Here is a 24,516-nt window from a genome sequence, read left to right on the forward strand (position 1 = left end):
ATGCACGTGTGCATGTACCTATGCCCACACATACAGTATACATTCTATATATACAGAATACACCATATGCATTATTTTCTATGTATTTTCCCCGCTGCTCCGGGCTGGCGGGCGGTGCTCCGGTTACCGCCACCGGGGGGGGGGGGGGGGGGATGGGGGTGGGGGTGCTCGGCGCTGCGGGGCGGGGCGGCCCCCGCGGCGCAGCACCGCCCTCGCCGCGCCCTCAGGAGAGGTGGCCTCTCTCCCGCGCCCGCGGTGGGATATTTGAGGGGGAGAGGTGGGTACGAGCCGGGTAGTGCCGGCGGGGCGGCTCGGCTGGGCCTGGCCGGGCCCCGCGGGTCGCGGCTCGCCGCGGCCGGCCGCTGCCACGGCGCTGCCGCCCGGCGCCGTTGCTATAGCAGCGCCCGCCGCATCCTCGCGCTCAACTTTCGCCCCTCGTTTGAAAGCGAAGGAGGGCGGCGGGAACGGGGACGTGCGGCTCCGGGAGTGCGCGGCGGCGGCGGCTCGGCTCGGCTTGGCTGCGGGAGCGGCGCCCTCCGCGCCGGGCTCCCCCGGTCTTGGCAGCCACGCAGGGAGCCATTTTGCCGAGCGGGCGGAGGGTCCTGGGGCGGGGGGGTCCCCGCGCACCTCCGCGTCCCTCTCTCTTTTCCCTCTGTAACCTGCGCGCTCTTGCTCTATTTTATCTCGCTCCTCAGCTTCTGCCAGAAGTAGTCCAGCATGCCGATTGCCCACTTACTGGAGCTATGGAAGAGGATCGAGGTGGAGCCCATGGAGACGGAGGTGAGCGGGGCCGGGCCGGGGAGGGGAGGGGGGCTGCCAGCCTCCCTTCCCGCGGGGAGAAATCGCCTCGGGGCTGTTTCAGATGTCATGAAATCGGGCGTAACTAGTGTCCCTCATCCCCTCCGGTAAATACCGGGAGCGGGGGCAGAGGCGAGGCCGAGACACCTGTTGTTCCCGAAGCCCGAGGTGGCTGCTGAAGCGCAGGGCGCCGCGGGGGTGCTCCGCGCCCTGCGGACGGGTGGCGCAGTCGGCAACGGCTCTAACGGCTCCGACGGCCCCGCTCCCAGGCACCGCTGCAGGGGCTGGTTGATGCCGGTTTCTTTCTAGACCTCTCCTTCTAACGAGTTTGAATCGGAATTGTACTCGAGGGATTTGAGGCCGCTTTAAGCGATAGCATGTAAAACGGAGGGAAACCTGCAGAACAGACCGAGTAGAATTCACTTAATATTTAAATGTAAGCCCATGTAATCTCTAATTTGAGGCTAGGATAGTTCTCTGGTCAACTAGGTTTGATTTTTTTTGGGGGGGGGGGGGCTGCTTCTCTCCTACTTAAACTACTAATCTTAAAATCAGATTAGATTTTAATTCTGAGCTTCCTTACATTTGTTCTAACATCAGCACAAAACTAGAGCATGTCAGACCCTCTCTATTATGTCTAAGCACAAGACTATGCTTTCAGGATCATGCTGGAAACGCATAAGGCTGTAAGAACTAGCTGGCTACTGTATGATATAGGCTCATTGTATTTGTCTTGTAGAGCTTTCATTATCTGCAATTTAAGATTCTCTTACTTATGTCAAGAAAAGTATCATCTTCTTGTCTTTGTACAAATAGAGACACAGGGGGTTCCTGAGTAATTCTGGGGCTCTTGAGTAATGCAATAAAAATTATGTGGTTTTGGTCAATTATTTCCAGTACAAAGTACATTTTTGTAACGGGTGATGTAAACAGATGAGTGAAATCTGTGAGGTGTGGGGTTTTTGGGGTTTGTTTTTTAACATTAATTTTCACTTATGCTTAAAACTTTTGATTTGATCAGAGTTCTATTAAACTTTTTTTTTTTTTTTTAAATATAACTTAAACAGCCAGGTTACAGGGGACACAAACTTGTGTCTCAGAAAAGGAGTTGCTGAACTCTGGAAAAGGTTTCATTTCACAGCATTAATTTAAAGACATTAAAGATGACACAAAAGTTGGTACTGTAATGTATTATATCACTATAGCTCATTCTGGGTCTCTACATCAGGAAGGAGCTTGGGGGACTTGGAAAGGTTTGTTGTGTAATTTACTTTTAAATGCTGTCACTTGCTCTGATTTGTGTAATGCAAGAAACCTGTGCTAACAAACATGCTATATCTAGGTAACAACATATTGTTTCTGACTGTTTAAACAGTTAGCTTATTCCTTATACAAGTCCCCTCACCAGGAAATTGACTGAACAATATGCATCAGGTCCCTCTTCTGTAACACTATATTTATTGTAAACAGTTTTCTGCTGGAGAGCATGAAAATGATGCTTTCCTTTGCCAAAAAACAAAGTCTGCCTTTCCATTGAGCAGAGTATCTGAGTAAGTTGCATATGCATACTTGCTCTCTTTCTTCCTCCTTCCTTCTCTCCTAAAATCAGTTTCCACTTTGTGCCTGTCCAGTATTTTTCTTTCTGATCCAGACAGAAAACACTTAAGTCAGTGTTCTGATTGACCTGTCTGCCAGCAGCCCCTGGGAAAACCTCCCTGGATCATAGGTGAAGCTTTCAGCTCTGCCCTGAAGCCCAGTGTCCATTGCTTGGGACAATAGCTTTCTATTGTCACCTCTCTTGTTGGCAGAGGAGAATTAGGCCTTTCTTCCAGTTAAACTGAAGAGAGGGTGTGGCTCTCCTTACCAAGTTTAACTGACCCTTTACAGAGCTGGTTAATAAGGTGTTTGATTTCTGCTCTTTCCACACACCCCCTGCCCCGTCCTGCTTTAAAGAATACTATAGTTACGAGCTACACAGTTGGTTCTGTCACTCTTGATGCAAGATTTCACTCTAAAAGAATTTAGAGAGGATTAAAGAATGATAGGTATAAACTTTTGGAGTTTAGATAGAGCACCATTTGTTCTTTGTATTTACTGCTATCTTTAAACATATTAAACATATGTTATAACTTATAACCCTTTAAATCATGCTGTAGATAGAATTCCTAAAGCACTGTTTGCTCCAATTTAGTTTAGGTATATGAAATTAATTCAATTTCTTGTGGCCTGTTATCTGCAAAGACCATTCTTCTTTTCAAACAGTGATGACATTTGTTTTTTAACTAGGCTAAATGCAGCTTAAACACAAGTGAATGGACTACTTCTAGGGAGCTGTCATGGGCTCTGAATCTGTGTGGGATAAAATGTTTTCGTGATTGTCTGCAAGTTGTTCTTTTTCACTGAAGCTTTTCACAGTTGGTAGATTAGTAGACAAGGAGGGAGACGGGTTTCTTTCTCTTACACATATGGACCTCCTCCTCTCCTGCCTTTAATGCCAAAAACCCTTTTAAAATAGATGCTTTTATGAGTGGCTGTGCATGACTCAGGTGAATGATTTGCAAATATTAAGGACAGCATTTATAGTAAATCAATTCCTCTGTAAGGAGTGCAGGGAGGGCGTGTTCTGTATTATATGTTCACAAGGAAAGATTAGAGCAAAATTCTACATCCTTCACCTGTTGACTCTGGAGGGCATTAATTGTGTCTGACAAGTAAGCAAGGAAATTGGGACACTTAATGGCTCTGGAATTCCTCTGTGCTTGGGCAAAGTTATTGATCCCTCTCAATTTGGATGGATGGGTAGTGAATTACAGCCTTGGGAATATTTCCTGAAGGAAGGGCTACAGGATCAAGCTTGAAGTAATCTTTCTACCCCTTTCCCAAATGGTTCACAACTTAGTAGATTTCAGTTGAGCACCCATTAAAATTACAGTGTCTGAAAAGGGAGTTGAGTGTTTGGAAAATCTGGCCTGAAGTATACATATATTCTCTTTTCCTCAACAAGAAATGTTGTTCCAATTCTTCATTTAGTTTATTCATGAATAATCTTGTTTCATTTGTTCTTGTGCAATTTCTATTGACAAACATGATTTTGACTATTCATCAGCAATTTTGTGTAATAGTACTCTTTCTTCTATGTGCTCTTTCTTTAAAGAAACTGTTTCTTTTAGCAGATGAAAAGTAAATGCAAATTTTTAAGCCGCTAACAACTGAATAAAAGTCATGTACTGATTCAGCAAATAGTGTATAGCTTTGTCTTAGTTTCATATCTATTAGAGAAAGCAGATATTCCTAAATTCAAAGGTTGTAACCTGCACTAAGTGTGAATAATTAAACATGCCTACTGCAGTAGTGCAAGTCTGGAGTGACTTTATTGACTAAAAGTAAACTGATTCCATTTTGCACTAGAATTTGGGTTGGAACTCTATTTGTTCTAATAAACTATATTTATGAGATGTTTTTTCCCCTCTTTTCTCTTCTGTGTTCACTAGCCTGTGGTGGAAGATGCTACCCTGGATGAAGAACCTATAAAAGAGGTAAATCTATGCGTAATCTATGTATTTGTTAATCACTTTCTAATATTTGTGTGATGATAATATCTTCTCCCTTTATGGAAATAAAATGTCTCTAGCGCTTCTTTCCACATGCTTCAAGCCCTGAAGATGCAAAAAGAACCTGCTTTTTTGGTCTCTTATTACACTGTCAAGTTAAAAATCAAAAATGGAGTTGTTCAGCTGGAGGTTAGGGAACTTTGTTTTACAGGTATTACTCTTCTACTGATAGTTTTCCAAGAAAAAATAGAAAACTTTTCTAGGCCTTTACTTTTGCTGTAGAGAAGACCGTGTAATGGCCTCAGAAAGAGTAGTGGTCATCATAAAAATGCTTGCATAAGTAGCAGTGAATTGTACCTGATGAATTAACCTTAAATACTATAAGATTTTGAATTCTTTCCTGTTCATTCACTAGACTGAGTTAACTTTCTTGCAAGTCTAATTGATTATTATTGTAGCATTTTACTATTGTGCTAATTTTCTAAAAGAATAGAAGAAAAACGGTTTTTGCCTCAAAGAGCTTAAATGCCAAATAGAAGAGATAGAAGGCAGTATGATGATCCAAACCACGTAAGAACAAAAACATTAATTATGATGGGGCTGAGGGTGAAACTTGTCTTGATTACAGAAATGGCTGCTGCTGACTACAGGTGTCGGTAAAAGGTAGTGCTGCTGATGGTTTGAGGGGAGTAAGCAATCTCCAGTACCTTAGCAAAATGGACTTGAAACTTGCTCCTGTGCCCCCTTGCCAGATGTTTCATACACATTTGGGGTGTTCACTTCTGAAAATTGGGAAGCTGCTTGGGAACCACCCTTTTTCTTAATGACAGATCACAGTGGTCCCTCTTAAAATAACATTGTGCTGGATAAGCTGCTGCTGGGCTTCTTCTAATGTTGACATGGTGTAACGGTACTTGAAAGCTCACTGGAGACTTTCTTTTCTTGAAAAGTGAAGGAAACTGCAGCTCTCCTTGGGCCTGAAGGGAGGCTGCAGACTGATGTGATTCTGATCCATAAATTACTATTTCTCACAGAGAGGGTTTGAAGCGGTAAACAGGAGATCTTATCAATTGTTAAAATTTGTGCTGGGAGAGTGCTTCAAAAGAAATTATTTTTTGACTAAATTGCCACCTTTTAACATGCTAAGTTTCCCAGTATCTCTTATTCCTTAAAATTTCCTGTTTTATCTTTGCCATGTTTGGTTTTCAGTGATGGATAAGTTTTCATTACTTTCTGTTATCTTAAAGGAATAGTTTTAACCCCCTAATGATGGAAAGTGGGGAAAAAGTCTTAGGTTTGAGCTCTGAAATGGACACAACTTCCAAAGGCAAGCTTCCCCCTCCTCCCCCCTGCCCCCTTTCTATTCTTAAAAAGATATCAACAAATTACTATTCAAATGGCTTGGGACTGAAATTAAGTGCATGTCACCAGGCTTATCACTTTATTCTTTGAGAATGTTGCTAAGTCTGAATTTGTTTTGTGGGCTACTGGATTTAGGTGGATTTTCTTATTTTTGTTTGCAAAGATTAGCCTTCATTTCCTAAATGAGTTTAACCTGGTTAACTTTCATTAAGGATATGTCATATAATTCTGAAGCTTTAATTTTTGCAGAAAATGTGTTGTATGTAATTCTCATTACTACTTAGATGCCTCAGTCCTACATTCCCTCATTTTTGGATGTATTTACTGCTTTGTCTGTTATAGTTTGCTCTTTAGTATCTGAAATTACCTCCAGCTTTTTGTACTTCTGCTGCTGCCTCAACAAGGCAATTTCAGTGTCTGTATTCCAAATGGGAGGGGTGTACTTATGTCTGACCAAGCAATAACCTGCTGTAATTGTACATTATAAAACATGCGCCACTAACAAATCATCATTGATAGTGAAATATCAATGTCCAACGTAAAAGTGCCCTGGCATGTCACTTGAAACTTTCCCAAATGTATTCTCACTACAGAGGTTCAACAGACAAATACAATAAGAAAAACTGATTTTCACCCTTACTCTGCTGCATTGTGGTATTTCAGCTTTTGCCTGGCTTGGTCAGCAGCAGCCACCACTTTATTTCTATGAAGCTTGCTTGTAGCTGTAGTAGTCTTGTAGAAAAGGACTGTGGGATTTTGGAGGGATGTCTGTGTGTTTTGTTTTTTGGTGGTGGCTATGCTGTGCCCAAACCCAAAGCCGATTTTATCAGGAAACATTAACATTAGCAGCATTCAGAAGCTTACTATGTTGAGTAATTGTAGCGAGGAGAGCACGAAAACCTTCCACAGCAGTGAAAACTTGGTTTGTTACTCTAGTGTTACTGTTATCATGCTGATGATGGATATACTCATAGCATAGAAGACCTGAGGCTGGAAGGGATCTCTGGAGATTGTCTGGTCCAACCCCCCTGTTCAGAGCCAGGTCAGCTACAGCAGGTTGCTCAGAACTGTTTCCACTCAGGTTTTGAATATCTACAAAGATGGAGACTGCACAACCTCTCTGGACAACCTGTTCCAGTGTTCAGTCACCCTCACAGTGTAGAAAAAGGCTTTTCTGATGTTTAGATGGAATTTCCTGTGTTTCAGTGTGTGCCCCTTGCCTCTTGTTCTGTCACTGAGCACCACTGAGAAGAGTCTGGCTCCAGCTTCTTTACAGGCCCACATCAGATATTTCTAAACATTGATCAGATTCCCCCGAGCCTTCTGTTTTCCAGGCGAAACAATCCCGGCTGTCTCAGCCTCCCCCTTCTATGTCAGATGCTTCTATCCCTTAATCATCTTCACTGTACTTGCTCCAGTATGTACGTCTTTCTCTTGTATGGCTGAGCCCAGAACTGGGACCAGTGCTCCAGATGTAGTCTCCCCAATGATGAGTAGAGGGGAAGGATCACTTTCCTAGACCTGCTGGCAATGCTCTTCCAAGTGCAGTCCAGGATGCTGTTGGTTTTCTCTGCTGTGAGGGTGCATTGCAGGCCAGTGTTCAACTTACTGTCCCCCAGGTCCTTTTCTGCAAAGCTGCTCTCCAGCTGGTCAGCTCCCAGCCTGTATTGGTGCATGGGGTTATTCCTACCCAGGTACAGGACTCTTACACTTCCTTTTGCTGAACTTCATGAGGTTCCTGTTGGCCCACTTCTCCAGTCTTTTGAGGTCCCTCTGAATGGCAGTGCAACCATCAGGTGTATCAGCCACTCCTCCAGGTTTTTGTATTGTCTGTAAACTTGCTGAGGGTGCACTCTGTCCTGTCATTCAGCTCGTTAGTGATGAGGTAAACAAGATTGACCCCAGTATCAACCTGCGGGGGATGCCACTAGTGATTTGCCTCCAGCTGGACTTCATGCTGCTGATCAAAACCCTCTAAGCCTGGCCGTTCAGCCAGTTTTCGGTCCACCTCACTGACCACTTATCTAGTCCATACTTCATCAGCTTGTCTGGTGTGTGGATATTATGGGAGACAGTGTGACAAGCCTTGCTAAAGTTGACCATATACACTGTTCCCCCCCGCCCTTATCCACCAAGCCCATCATCTCATCATTGAAGGTTATCAGGTTAGTTAAGCATGATTTTCCCCTTTGCAAATCTACACTGTCTATTCCTAATCGCCTTCTTGTCCTTCATATGCCTGAAAATGTTTTCCATGAGGATTAGGTGCTCAATCACCTTCCCAGGGATTGAAGTGAGGCTGACTGGCCTGTAGTTCCCTGGACCCACCTTCTTGCCCCTCTTGAAGATAGGAGTGACTTTTGATTTCTTCCAGTCCTCAGGAGCCTCCTCGGTCACCACGACCTTTCAAAGATGATTGAGAGTGGCCTTGCAATGACATTGGCAGCTTCCTCAGCGCTTGCAGGTGCATCCGATCAGGTCCCATGGACTTCTGTATGCCCAATTTGTTTAAGTGTTCCTTAAGCTGCTCTTCCTTCACCAAGAGTAAGTTTTCCTTGCTCCAGACTTTTCCCCTGGTCTTGGGGGCCTGGGATTCCTGAAGGCTGGTCTTACCAAATAAGACTGAGATGAAGAAGGCATCGAGTACCTCTGCCTTTTCTGTGTCTGTTGTCATCAGGCCCTCTGCCTCATTCAGCAGTGGGCCCACATATTCCCTAGACTTGTTGTGGCTGATACGCCTGCAGAAGCCCTTCTTGATGCCCTTTGCATTCCTTGCCAGATTCAACTGCAGGTGGACTTTGGCTTTCCAAACACCATCCCTGCATGCTAGGATGGTTGTTCTGTTTTTCTCCTGGTCAGCTATCTGTGCTTCTACTTCTTTTACACTTTATTTTAATGTTTGAATTTAATCAGGAGCTCCTTGTTCATCCCTGCTGGCCTCCTGTTGTCTTTGCTTGATTTTCTGCTTGTTGGGATGGACCATTCTTGCACTTGGAGGAGCTTATCCTTGAAACGAGTTCTCTTGGACCCCTCTTCTCTCCAGGACAGTCTTCCATGGGATTCTTCCAAGCAGATCCCTGAACAGGCCAAAGTCTGCTCTTCTGAAGCCATGGGTTGCAATCCTGCTTTTTGTTCCCTCCTTGCAGGATTCTGAACTGCACCATCTCATGGTCGCTGTAGTCAAGACTGCCCCTGCCCTTCACATCCCTGACCAGTTCTTCCTTATTTGTAAAGATCAGGTCCAGCAGAGCATGTCCTCTCATTGACTCCTCAGTCACCTGTGTTATGAAATTGTCAATGCACTCCAGAAACCTGGATTGCTTGTGCCATGTTGTATTTAACCACCCTGGGATTTGCTGAAGGGAGGAAAAGTCCCACGTGAGGACTAGGGCCTGTGAACATGAGGCGGCTTCTACTTGTGTGAAGATGTCATCTTCTTCTTCCTGATCAGGCTGTCTGTAGCAGACACCCACCACAACATCAAAGCAGATCTGTGCTAATGCAACACTGACCTGTCAGTAACAGCCTTTCTTCTGTGATGCTGAAGTAGTATTCAACTATGGAGACCATGAAAAATGCTTTCAGACCATTTGTTGTGGTCATCACTAGGATTGTCTTGAAACAGCTTAACCGGTATGCATGAATACTAGAATTTCTGGTATATCACAGCATTTCTCAATGTCTGAAAAAAGCAGCTAACACAAATTACGCAGATTGGAATATTCTGGTTTACCATTCAAAGAGATGCTTTCATTGCAATATTGGATGAGGCTACTATTTAAGTTTTTTGATAGTGCTTGGTGAACTTTCCCTGGTTGCTCCTGCTTCAATTGATTGAAGGTCTCAATACACCTAATATAAACTGTTCAATCCATTATGAAATCTATGGTGGTATTGTATGTCATGGATGATTTTTAATATAGCTCCTAATGACTGCTTAGCCAAGCAAAAACTTCATGTCTCGGAGTGGTGAAGCTTGCAGGTCACAGGTTAGTATGTGTATTGAGGGTGTACAAAACACTTAACTGTGCAGTTTCTCTGCTGCTTCTTGAGAATTGGGTTTTTTTGGTTGTTGGGAATAATAAAACATGAGCGCTTTCCTTATGGCAGGAAGGTATTAAGCAGAATGGCTGCAATTTCTTGGTTATGTGTATTTGTATATATGTTTAAAAACTTGTTAAAAGCCTTTGATTGTAGGAACAGACTGACCTTTCAGGAAAAAGCAAATAGGCTGATCATCAAATGAGTGGTATTGCACACAGTGTAGAAAAATATGGTTATGTAATATGATGCAAAAACTTGTTAAGGATGAAAGCCTAGTTAAGATTGCTAGATAACAGCAGTATGTTTACTTAACATGATTTTTTTTTTTTTTCTTAACCTGGTTTCTCAGTTCTGAGCATCTGGGGGGTTTTTTTGTTGGTTTTTTTTTGAGGAAGAAAAAAAAGATTACAAAGTAATGAAAAACTGTTTTCTAATCAAGCAATGCATTATCACAGTAAATGACTCTGACTCCAGAGTCAGAGTATGCTACTCACCTCAAAAAACAGAGCCATACAAGTCTCTTAGGGATCGCTTGTTTCTTTCTCTAAATGTAGATAGTGAGTGGGCTCAAATGCAGGCCCTTACCTGATCACTGAAAACTGATGACCTTGCATGGACCCTTATGAAACTACACCGGTGACATGTTCAAGAAACAAATTAATGGCACTTTCTCCTTCCCATAATTCTTCCTTGAGAAGAATTATGCAGGCAGCGTAAGCTGTTTTACCCTTAAGTGTTTTTTTTTTTTTTTGTGTGTGTGTTTTGATTCTGAAGTACTTGGCTTTTATGAAGGATTTGGTAGATAACTTTGCAAATCAGAAAAGTTGATTGATTTTTGGAAATCGATTCTGTGAGTATTTGGGGAATTTATCTATACTGTCTATTTTCTAACACTTCTCAGTTTTGAAGTAAGTAAATGCAGTTTGTTTTGTGTCGTGTGAAAGGGAGGGACGGAAGGCCCTTCCTTATCTTTGTAATTTACGTTTGCCTGCCAGAGCCCCTGTTTGAGGACTTTCCCTGGGTCAGTTTTGCAAAGTAAAAAGAATAAGATTTTATTAAAGCGACAGATACGACAGGTTTGGAATTGCCATTGATAAATGCACTTGCTGCTACAAATTTTCTTTCTATGAGCTCAAACTAACAATTAAGCGCTTTCAATAATAATATATTTTCCCGGGTAACATCTGACGTTTGCCGGAGGCGCAAGTCTTACCAAAGAGGCGTCCCTGTTTGGGGGAGGGAGAAGGAGGCTCGCTCGTCAGCAATCTCCAGTGAACAGGTCGGGGGTTCAGTTTTCTTCCCTTCCAAAAACTTTAGTGAGCTCTGTTTTAAAACTGTGTATAAAACTCTGTTTTATAGTTGCTGAAGGTGGGATGTGGAAGTGCGGCAGACATACTTCATTGGCCAGATTGCCATTTGCGCGGTTGTTGGGGGTATGCCCCCCTTATTTACATATCATTATGCAGCAAAGGGCGTGATTTTTAATATGGTAAGCAGGGATAACGAGGCTAGGGATACTATAGGTCAACAGTTAGTCTGTGAGCAGCAATTATTTTTTGGGATGCAACCCTTTGTGGTCAGGGGTGGACCGTGATACCTCCATATCGCTCCCTCCTCCGCCGTGCAGCTGGAACAAACTGTCTGGCCTTCACCAGCTAGCTTGTTACTCATGTTGCAAAAGGGTGGTGTGCTTTGGCTGCCACGTACTGTTTTTCCCGTGTGCCCCCTTATCTTTCTCCCTGAATTCTCTCTTGTTCCCACAGTTTTGGAATGAGGTTATTTTTTATAGCACGGTCTCCACTGCTTTTTTAAATTACTTTTAGTGGTTTCAGGTAGTGTGCTATTGTGGCTTAGACACATCGGAAACAATATCATTTAAGAAAGTAATTTCTTCTGCCAAATGTCCATGAACCTTCTTCAAGACTTCTCAACCACTGTAGCTTGCTGCAGCCAATGCTAAGATGCTGATGTATGGTGAGCAGCAACCCTGTGCTGAAACTGTTCTCATTGCCAAAGGATAATGAAGGGTAACAGGTCCTGTCTCTTAGAAACCTTGGTCTTTTGAGAGCTGAAAATGCACTCGGACTCAATTTCCTTTGAGACTCCTCACTCTAAATGAGGAGGTGATGGAGCCACTAGCTGACAGAGAATGTAGCTGATGACTACAATTTCTGGCAGAGCTTTCCTTACCTCGGATCACAGCAGGCACTCACTTTCACTGAAGCGTCACTCTTAAGTGTATTGCCATGATCTTTTCAAGCCTTTATTGAATCAGTACTTTGCTGTGCAAGTGATCTCACTTTACCTGTTCTCATCAAGAACCTTACCTGTGCTTGATTTTTATTTTATTTTTTCCTTCTCCTCTCTAAGAAGAACTGATGCAGTGGGATTGTGCAATTTGCATAGTTCAGGGAAGGTGCATGAAGGCCAGCAAGGAAGAGGTTTCATGTGTGTATGTGTTTTTGTTTTTCTTGAGTTCACAGAGTTTAACTATAGACTAACCAGCTAACTGACCCTATTTTTCACTAAGTGGACACCAAAACAGCCAACTCTGATTTAATTAATCAGTCAGGCAATCAGCTACATAGTATTACATGCTTTCAGAAACTTTTAAATGAATTCTGTAGTCTGGACTGTAGCAGTCATTACTGAGCAAATGTTATGCTGGATGTGGGGGGGTGGGTGGGAAAACAGTCCTGATAAGCTATCTGCAAGTTGCAAAACACTTAATAGAATTAGGCTGCTTGATTTTGAACAAGGATTATTACTTAAGACAGATAGAAAGTTTGTGGAAGACTGTTCCCTCGTGAAAATGAACTTGTTCCATAATGGCAGTTGGTGCCCCAGAGACTGCTGGCTGTGAACTAATTGTGTCATCAGCAGAGATGAGTCACTTGACAGTCCCTAGAGTCAAGGATAAATTGTTTCTGTGATGAGTATGGTGCCTCCTAGAGAGCTATTTGTTTGTTTGTTTATTTTTTTAGATGGAAACAAACTACAATTTTACCCACAGATGATTGCAATTCTAGGGTGAGAAAGCCCCTTATTCCTCTTTGTTAGAGTGAGCTGGGAAACTTATTTCTCTTCTCTTCCCTCCCTATCCACCTACTCTAATTTTCTTGCTCACTGTACAGTTTCTTCTCTCATGGAAACATACTTGCAGTATTTCTTCCAGGTTGAAATAAGAACTCTTCTGTTGATTGCTGCTCTCTTCTTTCCCTCCACACCCAGCTCTTTTATCATTTTAGCAGCTTCTAAGGTTTATAAATAACTTTCCCCAAAGAAAAGGTGATATGGCAAAGAATGAATGAAGCAACCCAAGCTCACTACTGGAGTGGAGAGGCTCACTACCTTCCTCTGACTCTGTAGTTTCAAAGGCCTGATAGGAAAAAATCAGGAGGTAGCTACAACATTTGTGACCAAAAGAACCCCCAAAATACAGAGGATTCGTCTTCCTTGTAGATGTCCAGAATTAGGCTTCTGTTTCTAAGTAGTTGCATGCTTTGGAGTGCAATTTATTTTATTCAAGACCTGACTAATCTTCCCTGTTGACTAGGAAGGGAGCCTTGGATGATAATTCATCTGATTGCAGTTGATCCAAATGAGTCAGACCCAGAATTTCTGCAAGTTTGTGTGCTGTGAACTCAGTTGAAGGTGTGTGTTGTCTGCCCTCTGCTGTGGGCAGCAATTTTGCTCTCTGCAAACTGAGTAGTAGATCGATTCCTACCCTCTTGCTGCTTCCATTCAATTACTGTTTGAGTATTCCTTATTGTGAAGAACTTTGTTTCACAGTGAATCACCTGCTTCCAGTGTGATTTTGTTCTCTGTCATCTGAAAGTAGCGTCTAGCCATATGACACTGTGTATGTAGTAGTAAATGAGAAAATGCAACCCAAATATCATGAGAGGAAAACCTTATCCTTCTATTAATCCCAGTGTGTCTCAGGACAAAGGATCAAAAAGCTCAACTCAGTAGGCTCTGCTGCTTAACCTAGGAAAAGCAATCTGCAAAGCTGTTAGGGGAAATCATTCTAAGGACATCAGAAGTTCTGATCAAAGGACCTCTAGGCAGTGCATCTTTATTACTGTCAGGCTTTCACAAGAATTACACTGTGGTGGAAGTTACATGGGCATGTGAAATCTGTAAGGTTTTTTATTGTTGCTTTTAATATGTATTGAAAGTTAAGGGGGAAGGTCAGTTTACCTTCTTTTTAAGCACCTGGATGCTTAAAGCTAGAGGAGACTGAGCCTCATTTGTCCAGGTACTTTTAACAGGTGCCAGAAATCCATGCTGTATGAACACCTCTATGGAAGATGGAGGGTTGCATCCACACCAGAAAGGTGTGGGGGCTGGATACAAAGATTTGGCACCTAGGGTTGCAGGTAGATATTTGTACAGTATTGCTTATGTGAAGTTAATTGCAAATTCCCAGATGCTCAAAACTTTGGTTCAGCATTTATATAAAACTGTTTGCATATCTAAGTTGCTTAAACTAGGTATCGTGATCTAAATTACCTCTTAGTAGTTACATGAAGTTAAAACTCTTTTCTGGTAAATATTTTCTTTCTGGGTGAATAAAGTTTAGTAATAAATTCTGACCCTGCCAAAATGGGTTTGGATTTCCTGATCACTATTTTCGCCTCTGTTTTATAACTGTTTTCTTCCCTTCTTAATTGCTGTGTTTGTGTGAAATGGGTAATTACCCAACTGATTACGAAGTTCTTTCAGTCCTGTCTAGGATTTTTCTTTCTGCTACCAAACCTTGGTGGGTGCGGAGGAGACAGATGGACACACACTGTGTACTAATCAGCAATCCCATGTATGATGGCTGATCAAAGCAAGGATTGTTAATCACTTTCATTGACTTGTGTTATTTGTGGTGCCCTGAGTTTTAAATAAGGTGCTTGAGCATATTTATCCATATGTAGGCACTTGAATAAATAGCCTTGTTCTTTGATACACTGGAGCAAACACAATTCTTGCTCCCAGTAATCAGGAACTGGGGGATCTTCAACACTTACCCAATCTAAAACTTTTCTGGAGATGCATTTTTTTGTTTGTTTGTTTGTTTGCTTGAGTCAAAATCTCAGTTTTGATCAGTGTATTTAGACATTTTTCAACTGCAGTGAGAAGGGAATCCCAAAATATTTAGTAGTACCTCTTACAGAAGAAAGTATTCCAAACAGAAGAATGAGCAATACACTACTGTAAAAAAGCTGTTAGTCTCATGTACAGTAGTGTTACATTTAAGTGTGAGTGGGTTGCTTGCTGTTACATACTAATACATAGGTATGTTTAATGTATGTTGAGTTTCTCCTGCATTTTTCTACAAAAGTCTTTTATTATGATAAGCAATTTTTAGAGAGACATCTTGTACAATTACCTGTTGCAGCAGCTTTTAATATGATTTGCTTTATTTATTTTTAGGGAGGCTAAAGCTTGTGAATCACCCTTCCTACAAAAGGTGCTGAAACAAAGGAATGAAGCTGCAAATGTAATGTTTTGGTTAGGTTAATGAGCATTCTCTGAGTGGCTGGCACCTGAAAATTGTTTCTGGCTTACACAGAAGTGTACCTGTTTACTTCCACGTCTTGTGGTGTGTGCTAGGGGGCCATGTTACAGATTACAGTGTTGGTAGTTGAGGGGTGCGGAGTGCCCTGCTTGGAATGCTGCACTTGTGGTCTTGGAAGCTGTCTTGAGCACACAGTTCAGCTGAATAAGGCAATAATTGTTCCCCCCCCCCCCAATGCTTTTAGCTAAGGATGTCTTTAAAATGCTTGATCTCTTAATTTTCTTTCAAATCATTCTGGGAGACTCCTTAGAAAGGGAAGAGTAACTGGAGAAGGGCTATTTTGTATTTCTAGTAATAAAGCCACAGCATAGTGTGCTTGGCACCCCTCAGCCTCCCAGACTTGGTATTTCTGGCTGCACTGACATCAATGAGCCCCTGAGATATGTGGGTTTGTGTAAAGCTTGTGCTGCAGGACCACTGCAAAGGGGCAAGTTGCAGAGGGGTGGGGTGATAAAGCCTACCTAGAGGGAAGGTTTCCTAGCGCAGTTTCCTGTGGGCTGACCTGTTTGTCAGCACACAGAACAGTCCAAAAGTGGCCTTTGCTCCTCGGCTCTGTGGATGCCAAGCAAGGCTAGAGCACCGTTCCTGCAGGGCTAGGTACCAGGCAAGGTTTGATTCACAGAAGTGTGTGTGGGGAGGCCCTTCAGTTCAAACCACCTGCTAGGGTCTCCACAGATGCATAAATGATCTCTCACTGTTAGCAACTGAGTATGTGGAGAAGATAATGTCAAAGCCAAATACCTAGGCCTATGTGCGTAGTGCTATTAACTTTTATGGGAATACTGAAGAAATGCATGTTTCCTTTAAATTTGGTAGGTCTGCTGTAGATTTACACTAGGGGCAGAACACCTGACCCAGGGAATGGAGTTGGAAGACCCCTCAGGACAGGAGAATGTTACTGATGGTATGTGTCTGGGATTACTTTTATATTTAATCATTTTATTACTTTATCTTCTTGAATTTCCTGGTGTCAGTTTTTCTAGCCTGGCATGTGGTTCTATCACACTTGAGGGCGTGGGGGAGTGACCCTGGAATTCCACAGCTTGCTTCTAGTTTCACAGAGAATTCCTTCTTTTCAGACTAGAATATAAAAAGAAATCTTGTTGCAGGTATTGACACTTCCCTATGGGTGACAGTCTTACTGAGTGAATGAGTATGTGACATGGGTTAGAGATCTGAATAGTGCTGGTATTCGGTGTGCAATTAGCTCTTTTACAGAGGCAAACTAAGCCACAGTGTTCGAATACTTCAAGCACCTGAGTCCAATAGCCAACAAATATTTAGGCAATAAAGCATGATGTCAGATAAATATGACTTGAAAACCAGACATGGTGCATGTCTCATGCAAGTTCTTACTCTGAAAGTAAAAGAATGAGAAGTGTGAGAGTGTGACAGAGCCTTTCCCTTCCTGTTTACTCATTTGAATTACACTTGTTCCAGGGATGCCTGAAAGGTTTTAACATCTGACAGCTCTGTGGTGATAGTTGTGCTAAGAGTTTGGCATTGGTCAGATTGGTAGAGTGTAGCAGCAGAGATGTAATAGCTGAGGGACTCCATCTGTTTTTTCCAACAGAATGGGTGTTGCTGGCTGGAGCTTGAAGTGCCTTTGTGGGACAGGTCTTGGAAGTCGGTATAGCCTCTGCTACAAATGTCTCTGTTCTGAGTCACGCTCGTGACCCTTGTGCCCTTTGACTAGGGGAAGACTGCAGTTGTCTGCCAGGACATTTCATAAGGGCTTCAAGTTGCCAGGGGAAGCAATGTGAAACATGCCTGCAAATGACCTAATCCACTGTGGTAGTAGGGATCTCTAATGTTATCTTTTGTCTTTGATCTGTGGAACAACACGCCATCGGTGATGCAACTCAGTGCTGGTTGAAATGACAGCAATGATACAGTGATAGCTCCTGACTGTGTGGAGGTCTGGAAGGGGGAAAAAACAAAGAAAAAACAAACCACCTTTACTAAGGGTTGCGATTTCATTTTCACAACGTTTGTACAAGATAGAGTTGAGTGGTGGAAACAGGTATGGTGGAAAGATATTAGAGATTGAAGCCATGGTGGGACACTATGTGAATAATGTAGAAGCTAGTGCAGCCAGTGGCATGACTCGAACACACTCAATTTCAGAGCTGCTGTTCTGGAAGATCCTGAAACAAGGCAACAAACTCCTAAATGAAGTGGCCCTGCTCAGTGCTAGTGCCAGTGCACTCCATTGTTCTGTGGTCCGAGTAAGAGAATTCGACAATTTTGCTCATCTGCAGCAATGCATAAGGCTTGCTGACTAAGCATAGAGCTTTCCATCTCTATTTTGATCCTTGCTTTTCTTTATGATAGCCCTATTAGAAATGAAATGGAAAGTAAATGGGAACAATGTGGTAAATGTTGTTAGTATTCTCTCTCTTTTTCTCTTATTTATTTTATTTTAAGGCTTGATCAGCAAGGTGCTAACACTGCTTTTGCTGTGCCCACCTTGCAATTTGAGGGTGGATGCAAGTAGCAGGTGAATGTATTTCGGTTACCATCTTTCAATGTTTGGGAGGGCCCTTGAACTCAGGGGCCCTTATAGACCTAGAGTTGGTCATCATTCACATCAGCACAACAGTGGTAAATAGGATATGCAAATTACACTGCTAACACAGAAGAACTTATTTCATTGCAATACAGTTATCAAATTTCATCCAGTGGGAGAGATCAAAGGATAATGAATGTACTTTACTTTTGCTTGTTCTATTTCCCTGCAACACAATAGTGGTGGTATGCATGTGTTTTAAATCTGTCAGCCTCAAGTTTGATAGGGGGTGATGGGAAGTGGTTTATAGCTCAGTGTTATGGATGTTCTGTGCATTCTTCTAAACTAGATACCTGTGCACATACTTCTGTGGTCTTGTGGGACCTCTGACACTAGAGGTCTCTTTATTTTCTCATTTAGCTCTGCTGCTTGTCACCAGCCCTGGGAATGGGCAGCCCTGGAAGTAACAGGACAATATAGGGGGGTATGTGTGTAATACTTAGTTTAGCACTGGAACTATGTTGTACAAGTTGAATCTCTTCTGGTAGCTTAACTCAGTATTGCATCTTAAGGCTTATCCTTGTTAAGTAAAGAAGGTGAGGATGCTGCAGTGTCTTGTGGTATGTAGAAGAGGGTCACAAATGATAAGCAGTATGGTAACTGTAAAACTGTAAATGCAGTGATGTGCATAATGGGTACAAAACTTCATACTAATGACATTTTGTGATCTTCCTGAAGCTAAGCAATTACTGCCTCACCACTGCCTCTTCTTATTTGTCTTTGGCCTAGATGTGCCATGGAGATGGATGAGTCTTGCAGGGTCTGTTGACAGCATACTGAGGATGAGAAGAGAGCTTGATGGCAATGCACTAGCACTGGTCAGTGTAGCATCTGTGCTTTGAGCGGTGGTTTTCCCTGTTTCTTATCTATAATATGCTTTCATACGGAGCAGGATGTTACCTCCTAGATTCATGCTGTAGTAAGTCATTGTTCTTCTCTAGGAGTAAGCATTTAAGTTCTGGTGTTGGTCCAAGTTGCTCCTGTGATCTAGTTTCTGTGATTCATGTTCTTGCTTGCCAACTGGGCTTAGTGTAAGGCTTAATTAAATCTGTGTAAAACATTCTGAATTCATTGAATCATTTTCCTGAAATATGGCTTGTTATGCTGTGTACAGCTGGCAGACTTGCACACTTTTCTGTTGTCAGAGCCAGCTTTGAAGAAATAATTTTTCTGAGGAAAAGGATGTGTGGTGTACGTATTGTTTATGGATAGGATAGTGAGCCTCGAGGTAACTGCATTAAAAAGTTATTTAAATAAAAAAAATCCAGGGTGTGTACTCAGTGGGCAAATAAAAGTATGGTTTTGCTTCCTTTAGTGCTCATCATGGGATTTGAAAACCTACAAGGCTTTGATGTCCAGCTGAAGCTTATGTAATCATATTGATGAAGAAGCTAGGCAGAATCCAGCTCCTGTTCCTGGAACTATGCAACTTCCCTGAATTTGAAACAAATTTAAAAACTATTTCCTTTTAGTGAGGCAAGTAGGAGTTCTCATGCACATCGTGGGATCAGCTGAGAGTCACTCTAACATTGTGACTTCCTGGGGCCTCACTTTGACCCCCCTGGCTCCTTAGTTCTGTAATAACTAAAAAGTTACAAGTGTAAATTAACAAACGGAATATTCTAAGCTCTAACTGTGTCAAGGAATGGAAAACTAGCTAGAATACCTGAATTGGGAGAAAATTCATTTAAATTCAGCATTCATTTAGAATAATTATTCATCTCTTTATTAACTTGTGGATGATTCACTGTTGTGACTGACTAGATCAGTATGAAATTACTCTTCTTTGTTTGTACAGATTTTACCAAGTTCTATCAGTTTTTCTTTGAACAGTTCTCTTAAAGCACTTTTGAGTTGCTGCATCAGCTTTGGGAGAAAATGAGACAATTTGACTCAGTTTTTTTGTAAATCTTGAACTATGCATTTGATTCCAAATTTTGTTTAAGTTTTATGTTAAACTGGCAACATGCTTACAGTAAGGACCTGAGTTTTTCATCTTTAACTTTTGTAGTAGCTTAGAGGCTAGTAAAGTAATTGTACACTAGGTTCTGATGACAGATACAGAGTGGGTTGGTTGACACAATTTTTACTGAATTCAATTCACAGGAAAGGAAATATCTTTGCTGCAGAGTTCACTTTCAGGAATACCTACACTGATGGACAGTACTTGCTGTGTTTTGTTTGATGTGAGAAATATAGGATTTCTTGCAAGCTGAGATAAGAGAATAGCCACATAGTGTTTCCTAAGGAAAAGGACCCCCCCACACACACACCTTTTTTGTTGTGTTTTTTTTTTTTTTTTTTTTGCAGTGGCATATATCTGGTATCTGTTCTCTAATATTTCTATGTAATTCTTTTTCTGTGCTTGTGTTCAGGGCCTTACAACTAGCTCATGGTATTTAAATTGGTATCTTGGTGGCCTTTAAAGGTGCGTTGCAGACATACTTACAGACAACAAGTGGACAAAAAGAATTTTACTGTCTGGTGATTTAACAACTGTATATATTAGTGAACACACATGAGTCTTCTTTCTAACTCTTTTTCTTATGACACAGTTATGAATGAGATAAAGGTAACTCTGGATTAGCCATGTTAATATTTCTTTGCTGTAGATATTAAGGGAGAACGTTGTTTGCCCTGTGGCAATCTACTGAACCTCCTCTTAAATATGATAATTTATGCCTGGAAGAAATGTTAAATGGTAATCCTTGCCCTGTTGAAGGTCAGCCTTCAGCTTTATTGGTAGAAGGCCAGCTATGCATTTACTTATAGATAAGTCACTGTCCAGCAGGAAATGTATGTGTACAGAGCAAATGCTTACACTATGCTTATGCAGGCTAATTTGAGCAGAGCTTCTGATCCTTTCCATTGAGCAGAGGTACTGTATCTCGAATGTACAGCTGGACTGATATCAGTCCCAGGCCCTGGAGAGAAAGGACCACTAAAATACTACTTTACCTAGCTCGCTCTTGCTTTTTCTCATTCTCCTTTAACTAACGTAGACATATCCTGTGTGAACAACGGGGAGAGCTTCCTTAGAGAATTAGATGCAGCAGTTCCTTATCCCTGGCTGACAGCTGGGGGAAGCATATAACTATGCCATCAGTACTACACAAGGCAGATGCTGACTGCAGGGGAAGCAGTGTAGGACTCTGTTTTCCCTGGCTGTCTTTATATAATGGCTTGTGCCATTTTGAGGAGGAAATCTAACTTGACTTATGTGTTCATTTCACTATAAGAGAAGACCTTCTGGAGGATGGGGAGCACCTGCAAATCCTGCTTATTTTGTTGAAGCAGAAAATACAGGTGCTGGATGCCTCCTCTGTAGCAGTTATAGCATGACTAATGTGGGGTGAGTTTCTGTCACAAGCTGATAGAGGGAGCTTGGGCTTTGTCTTCCTTTGCCACAGTGAAAAGGACAGAGAAACCCTATAGCATTCTGTTCTGCCATTGGTTTGCTGAGAGATCCTCTGGAAGTGTCTTGAAAAGAAAAACAAGCAAAAAACCCTCCAAAAAACAAAGACAAAAAAAAAAAAGAGAAGCTGTTTCTCTTGGTTCCTATTTTTTTCTGTTCCAGTTACACTTGGCTATCATGCACTGTCTGAATCACAGAATGGTTGAGGTTGGAAGTGATCTCTGCAGATCATCTAGTCCAACCCCTCTGCTCAACTTAGAGCAGATTGCCCAGGACCTTGTTCAGATGTTTTTTGAATATCTCCAAGGATGGAGACTCCACAGCCTCTCTGGACAACCTGTTCCAGTGTTCAGTCACCCTCACAGTTCAGATGGAATTTCCTGTGTTTCAGTGTGTGCCCCTTGCCTCTTGTTCTGTCACTGAGCACCACTGAGAAGAGTCTGGCTCCAGCTTCTTTACAGGCCCACATCAGATATTTCTAAACATTGATCAGATTCCCCCGAGCCTTCTGTTTTCCAGGCGAAACAATCCCGGCTGTCTCAGCCTCCCCCTTCTATGTCAGATGCTTCTATCCCTTAATCATCTTCGCTGTACTTGCTCCAGTATGTACGTCTTTCTCTTGTATGGCTGAGCCCAGAACTGGGACCAGTGCTCCAGATGTAGTCTCCCCAATGATGAGTAGAGGGGAAGGATCACTTTCCTAGACCTGCTGGCAATGCTCTTCCTAGTGCAGTCCAGGATACCATTGGCCATCTTGTATATAAATAAGTAGATTATATAAATGATATATTTATATGTAAATATATTTTTTAATCTTAATATAAAAATATTGTTCTTGGTCACTTAATTTGAGGGTCACTAACTCATGATGTTAAAACTATCTTTCATCTCCTTGTAAAAATAAAAAGATCATGTGGATAAGATCATGTAATGTGTTTTGGGTTTTTTTTTGTTTTGTTTTTTTTTTTAAGCTGCTCTGAGTCACATTAAGCTCTTCACAGCCAAACAAGTTAGGAATATTCAAAAATAAAATCCCCAAAACTGAAGTTTCACTTAATCGCATGACTCCAGCAGTCAGAGCTTTAGAGAAGATATAGTACAAGGCTTACTTGTGGGGGAGTTGGGAGTATAGATTTTCCTACAGAAGAGATCTCCTGTCCTATGGTCTGTTCAGCTACAAAACCCTTTCATTTTTCAGTGTCTGGACTAGGGAGTCTCTCTGGACCTGAATAGCTGACTTTCTTTGGCAGTGGGCTCTGTAAGGCCCTGCAGCTTAGTGGGGGAGAGATGTTGCTGTCCTCTGTATGAAGAAAGTAGACCTGCCTGAGGGCCCAGAGTCTAGCGTGCAGATTTGAAGAATAACAGCAACCTCCTTTGATCTGATGGGAAAAGGATTGTCCTTTTGAGGTTTAAAAAAAAAAGTCAAGAGTTTGTCAAAATGTTGCCAGAGAATTGGATAATTATTGAAAAAATGCAGATTTAGGCATCCAAATTTGTGTGGCTGTTGTATTACATATGCTGAGTTACTGTAACAAAAAAAAATCTAAAAGTGAAACAAGTAATTTCATTGTTTCTGAGAGATTTTGCTTTCCTATACGGCAAAAGAAGCAGTGGACTGAATTTGTCAGAGCAGGCACAGAAGAACTTCCTGTGTGACTCTTCCAGTTGTCAGAAGAAAAAGACAGGAGACCAGGGTTGTTCTTTACCTGACATGGAGTGGGCATAACTTGCTCCCCAGGTGAGTGTCTGTCAGAGGACAGTAGGCTAGTAGGGGGCTGAGTGCTCTCTATTGTTGGGGCAATCATTATGCTGTGTGAAGTAGCACAGATATTCAGTGACTCAAGATGATGCTCACTGTATACAGTGTTTTTGGGGGCAACCAATTGGAATTTTTTCCCTGATCTGCTGGCTAATTTGAAGAATGAGTCTGAGGCAGGGTAGTCATAAAAGTAGCCTAGAACCCAGGAGTTTGGGCACTTGCAGGAGCAATTGTGTTAAAACCATTTTCATGGTGTTTAGCAGTGGTGCAACATAGGATTTCACAGGGCTATCAGACTTAGATGGATAGATACGATTTTTGCTTAAGCTAAAATGGGACTTTAATTCAGATTTTGATTGTTAGCCTTATTGGAGCGATTCAGACGTGTTCTACTCTGACCAAGGAATGTTTTAGCATAACATGATGGGAGCATCCATAGGCGAAAGTACCAACTGAATCAAAAATCTGCTGGGTACCTCAATCTGTGGTAGGGAGAGTGTCACCTCTCCTGTTCTATGTTTACATTACTGATAAAAATTTTAAGTGACTCTGTTTAGAGGGGGGAAAAATATCTTTTTAAGTCATTCTAATACTACATTAGGTTTTTGAGCAATGAACACTGAAGTAATTTCAGAGAGGACAATGTACGTGTCTTAAGAGGCTGCTGGGATAGGTTAAGTTCAGTATGAAAAGAAGCTAAGAGATGACAACATAAACTTTGACTAATTGGTGTGTACTCAGCTTCTGAAGAGCCTTGTCCATGCTACTTTGGCTGCATTGCTATATTGACTTGAGCTGGCTAGACTGAAGCTAGCAAAAAAAAAACCCTGAGGTCAAATTCTAATTGCAGTGTAGACATACTCACCATCTGTTTCCATGGGGACAAAGATGATTCTTGTTTAAACAATTGTACTTAAAATTTCCTTACTCTGATATTGTCTGCCCTGGAAGCAAACGATTATGCAGCAGTTTGTTGTTAAAAGATGTCAAGGTTGATAGTTTCTGAACTTAATCTGTGCAAACAATAGAGTTTCACTTGGTAAATCTTTAGTATTTTCCTAACAAAACAAGACTTATATGACTGCACTGACAGTATGCCTCCAATAGTAATTTTTAAATATTATGACCAACTTCAGTCAGACTTGAAAGTGGGGTAGGCACCCTAGAGAGATCCCTATTCTCAAGTCATCAGATGAGGGGAGGTGAGAGACTCGGAACAGTGCCCTACCAGGGGAGGAGAAGGCAGCACTCCACTTGGCAACAGCCAACAGGCTGGTACATACTGTCTCATCAGTTAGCATATATTTTTTCCTTGCCTGCCTCTGTGACTGTCCAAAAAGGGAAAGGAGAAGGAAAGAGCGTGAGGGACAATGGCCATAAATCTGTTGAAAAACAAACTCTGTTAGTTCTGTTCCTTGCAGAACAGCTTTTACTTACTTTTCTTTC

The 24,516-nt window shown here is 42.0% G+C and overlaps 1 protein-coding gene across 1 annotated transcript in view; it reads left to right on the forward strand.

Moving 5' to 3' along the window:
• The first annotated feature begins 717 nt into the window (after positions 1–717).
• Positions 718–24,516, forward strand: part of RPS6KA2 (ribosomal protein S6 kinase A2) — a 331,815-nt gene continuing 308,016 nt past the window's right edge. Inside the window, exons 1-2 of the mRNA XM_067294741.1 lie at positions 718–780; positions 4,290–4,334. Coding sequence (XP_067150842.1) covers positions 718–780; positions 4,290–4,334 — 108 coding nt within the window. The remainder of the gene's footprint in view (positions 781–4,289; positions 4,335–24,516) is intronic.

The sequence above is a fragment of the Apteryx mantelli genome, chromosome 3 (assembly GCF_036417845.1).
Source record: "Apteryx mantelli isolate bAptMan1 chromosome 3, bAptMan1.hap1, whole genome shotgun sequence".
Lineage (NCBI taxonomy): Eukaryota > Metazoa > Chordata > Aves > Apterygiformes > Apterygidae > Apteryx > Apteryx mantelli.